This window comes from Musa acuminata, chromosome BXJ3-3 (genome assembly GCF_036884655.1).
Source record: "Musa acuminata AAA Group cultivar baxijiao chromosome BXJ3-3, Cavendish_Baxijiao_AAA, whole genome shotgun sequence".
Classification (NCBI taxonomy): Eukaryota; Viridiplantae; Streptophyta; class Magnoliopsida; order Zingiberales; family Musaceae; genus Musa; species Musa acuminata.
The window spans coordinates 6,000,729-6,003,693 of record NC_088351.1 but is presented as its reverse complement, the minus strand read 5'-3'; the positions used below and the strand labels follow the sequence as shown (position 1 = coordinate 6,003,693).

The 2,965-nt window shown below is 46.1% G+C and overlaps 1 protein-coding gene across 1 annotated transcript; it reads left to right on the top strand.

Annotated features, from left to right (window-relative positions):
* Positions 1 to 1,197: 1,197 nt before the first annotated feature.
* Positions 1,198 to 2,644, top strand: LOC135632456 (transcription factor MYB2-like). The gene is made up of 3 exons (XM_065141056.1): positions 1,198 to 1,598; positions 1,770 to 1,899; positions 1,982 to 2,644. Exons 1-3 carry the CDS (start codon positions 1,439 to 1,441, stop codon positions 2,478 to 2,480), a joined length of 789 nt encoding a protein of 262 aa, XP_064997128.1. The 5' UTR covers positions 1,198 to 1,438; the 3' UTR covers positions 2,481 to 2,644.
* Positions 2,645 to 2,965: the final 321 nt, after the last annotated feature.

Here is a 2,965-nt window from a genome sequence, read left to right as displayed (position 1 = left end):
GTAGGCTCCATCATATTTACTCAATATCATCCATTGCTTTTCCCTTTCTCTTCCATGTATAAACTTAACTAGTACCTCGTTAAGCTCGTTAAGCTCTATAATCTGAATCTTAGGTGGTATGTATAAAATATTACTCCTTAATCCATGCACTACCCTCAAATTATGTAGATGAGACTATCGATTCCCCAGCAATACTGTCATTATCGATCAAGGTACTATTGTCCACGTCGCTATCATATTTATAGATCGAGCGAGTTGTTAAATACGATTGAGAATGTGTCTTATCATCCGACTTAATTCTTTCTGACGATGCGGTTGATGTTACTACTTTTTCCTTTGTCTTTGCCTTTGGATGCTGTGCGGATGATCATGACAGACAAAAGGGTTTAAAAATCCTATCCTACGATTTAAATAGTTAAATTGATCATTTAAAATAGGATAATCAGAGTCATTGATCGGCGACGATCAGATTTTGATATGTGTATTAATTCCCTATTGGACCGATACAAAGCATAGTTCAATAGGACGAACAAACCTTGCTTTCTGACACTAATGATAATTTAGAGAACCATTGAGGCCACCGTTATGTTGTGCATTTACAGTGTAAAAGGATTGCGTTCCTCGGTATTCATAAATAATAGGGCATTATCTTTGATCAATCAAAATTTGACCTATGAAATCCGATCAATGTTTATTAGATATGACATGTCAATTATCTGATATAATTAATAAACAGCCTACTAATTACAACAATACTGTAAAGTAGCATTTTCAGTTTCAAATACATTTTCATTTCAAATTAACTAAACAAATACTTATGACCTTTTAACACAGACGAAAACTGACTTAACGAAATGATTTTACTAAATTAATCGTCGATATATCTTTCTTTGTAGGAATCGAAAATGTCTCTTATCCTTCAACGAAAGATACGAGAAAAAATAGATCAAATAAGATCAATTTCACCGATTCTAGTTGACGATTAAATTTGATTACATCAATAAAGAAAACACTAAGGAATAGGTAAAACACACTGTTTCATTAAGAGTGTAAACACAGAGAAGAGAAGGAAGACAGGGGGGAGTACATAATCCATATCCATGTCATGCAGAGACTGCCCCTGTCACTGAAAAGTTACACAATCGCTTGATAACCTAATGTTCAAACAATCTCATAGCATCTTTGGCCAGAGAAAGAGAGAAGAAGAGAGACGAAAAAGTAGTAGTTTGGTCTACTCTTCTCAAGCAAAGAGAGTGCATTACATCACATAGAAGAGAACAGAGTCCGGCAGGCAGTATCGAGAGCCTATTCTTTCCGGCTTTAAATGGTTCGAACCAATTCCATGAACATATCTCTTTGAGCTCTCAATCCCTCTATATAAACCCCCACCTCGCCTCCACCAAATAGTTCCAACCCGATCCCAGGCGGTTGCGCAGAAATGGAGTTCCAGGGAAGGGCTTGCGGCTCCGCCACGCCGCCATCTGAGGAGGAGATGGAGCTGAGGAGAGGGCCGTGGACTGCGGACGAGGACCTCATACTGATGAACTATGTCACTGCCCACGGCGAGGGACGCTGGAACTCTCTTGCTCGCCGCGCAGGTGCCCATTTCTTATCTAGTAGGAATGCAGAGTAGTAGGAGGAGAACATAGGACTCGATGAAGTCGTTGGTTTCTCTTCGATTAGTCGTATGATTCGTTCGATGGCAGAGAAAGAAACACGTTTGAGTTCCTTTGGGCAAGACATGGCCAACCTTTTGCTGTACGTGACAGGTCTGAGAAGAACAGGCAAGAGTTGCCGGCTCCGATGGCTCAACTATCTCCGCCCCGACGTCCGGCGCGGCAACATCACCCCGGAAGAGCAGCTCCTCATCCTCGAACTCCACTTTCGCTTGGGGAACCGGTGCGTTACACAGATGGATTCTTTTCATGGCGACCTTCGCCTTCGATTGCAGGGCTGAGCATGGAGCGTGAGACGCGTGCAGGTGGTCGAAGATAGCGCGGCACTTGCCGGGGAGGACCGACAACGAGATCAAGAACTACTGGAGGACGAGGGTGCAGAAGCACGCGAAGCAGCTGCGGTGCGACGTGAACAGCAAGCAGTTCAGGGACATCCTGCGGTCCATATGGATGCCTCGCCTCGTCGAGAGGATCCGCGAGGCCTCCAGCAGCTCCGCCGCCACCGCCATGCATCAGAATGCCGCAGCCCCGCTGGCTCCCACGCGTCCTGTACACCGAGCTGCTGAGCCTCCGCCAACCATGGAGTACTCCTTCGAGGCTCGGTTATCATCGCCTCCGGCGTCGGAGAGCGTCACGGAAAGCCGCGGGATTCAGGGGGTCGGCGTCGACTGGATGCAGGGGGCTCAGCCGCCGAGCCCCGGCGGGTACGCCTTCTCGGGCCTGCCGGACGTCGACCAGAGCGGGTGGGGGGAGAGCTTGTGGAGCGTGGAGGACATTTGGTTGCAGCAGCAGCAGCAGCTTTAGCTTTAGAATGGAAATCTTGGAAGCAATCGGAGAAGACAGATTGCTGATCTGATTCCTTGTTGAGTTCTGAGACTTCACTGTTACCTCCATAATTCGACAGAGTCACTGTAAAGATGTTCTTATGATTACAGACATAATATTTTGCTGTCCAAATAATTTCATAAGCAAGTTGAATAATCGACAAGAAACACAGATCAAGAATCAGATGATTAATGATTACTCCACTATGTTCCTAATTATCAGCAAAAGTCTTCGATCGCGGATTATGAATGGCGACGGTGTCTGACTCGATTTTGACTCTCGTTTCGCTAATCAAAGTGACGTCTTTCAGTTATATCGTAGACAATCCGCACAAGTCTTCGCGACACATCCGCAAGCAAGCAAGCAGCAAACTGAGAGCTGGCGAGCACGACAGCGGACGGCGCGGAAACGCCTCCCGCCACGCCACGTAGACGGTCAACTCCGCCGGTCCCCACCGGAGAGAA

Coding starts and splice junctions, on each gene's coding strand:
- LOC135632456 (XM_065141056.1), top strand. CDS start 1,439: ATGGAGTTCCAGGGAAGGGCTTGCGGCTCCGCCACGCCGCCATCTGAG. Junction 1,599..1,769: donor CTCTCTTGCTCGCCGCGCAG/GTGCCCATTTCT, acceptor TGTACGTGACAG/GTCTGAGAAGAACAGGCAAG. Junction 1,900..1,981: donor CACTTTCGCTTGGGGAACCG/GTGCGTTACACA, acceptor AGACGCGTGCAG/GTGGTCGAAGATAGCGCGGC.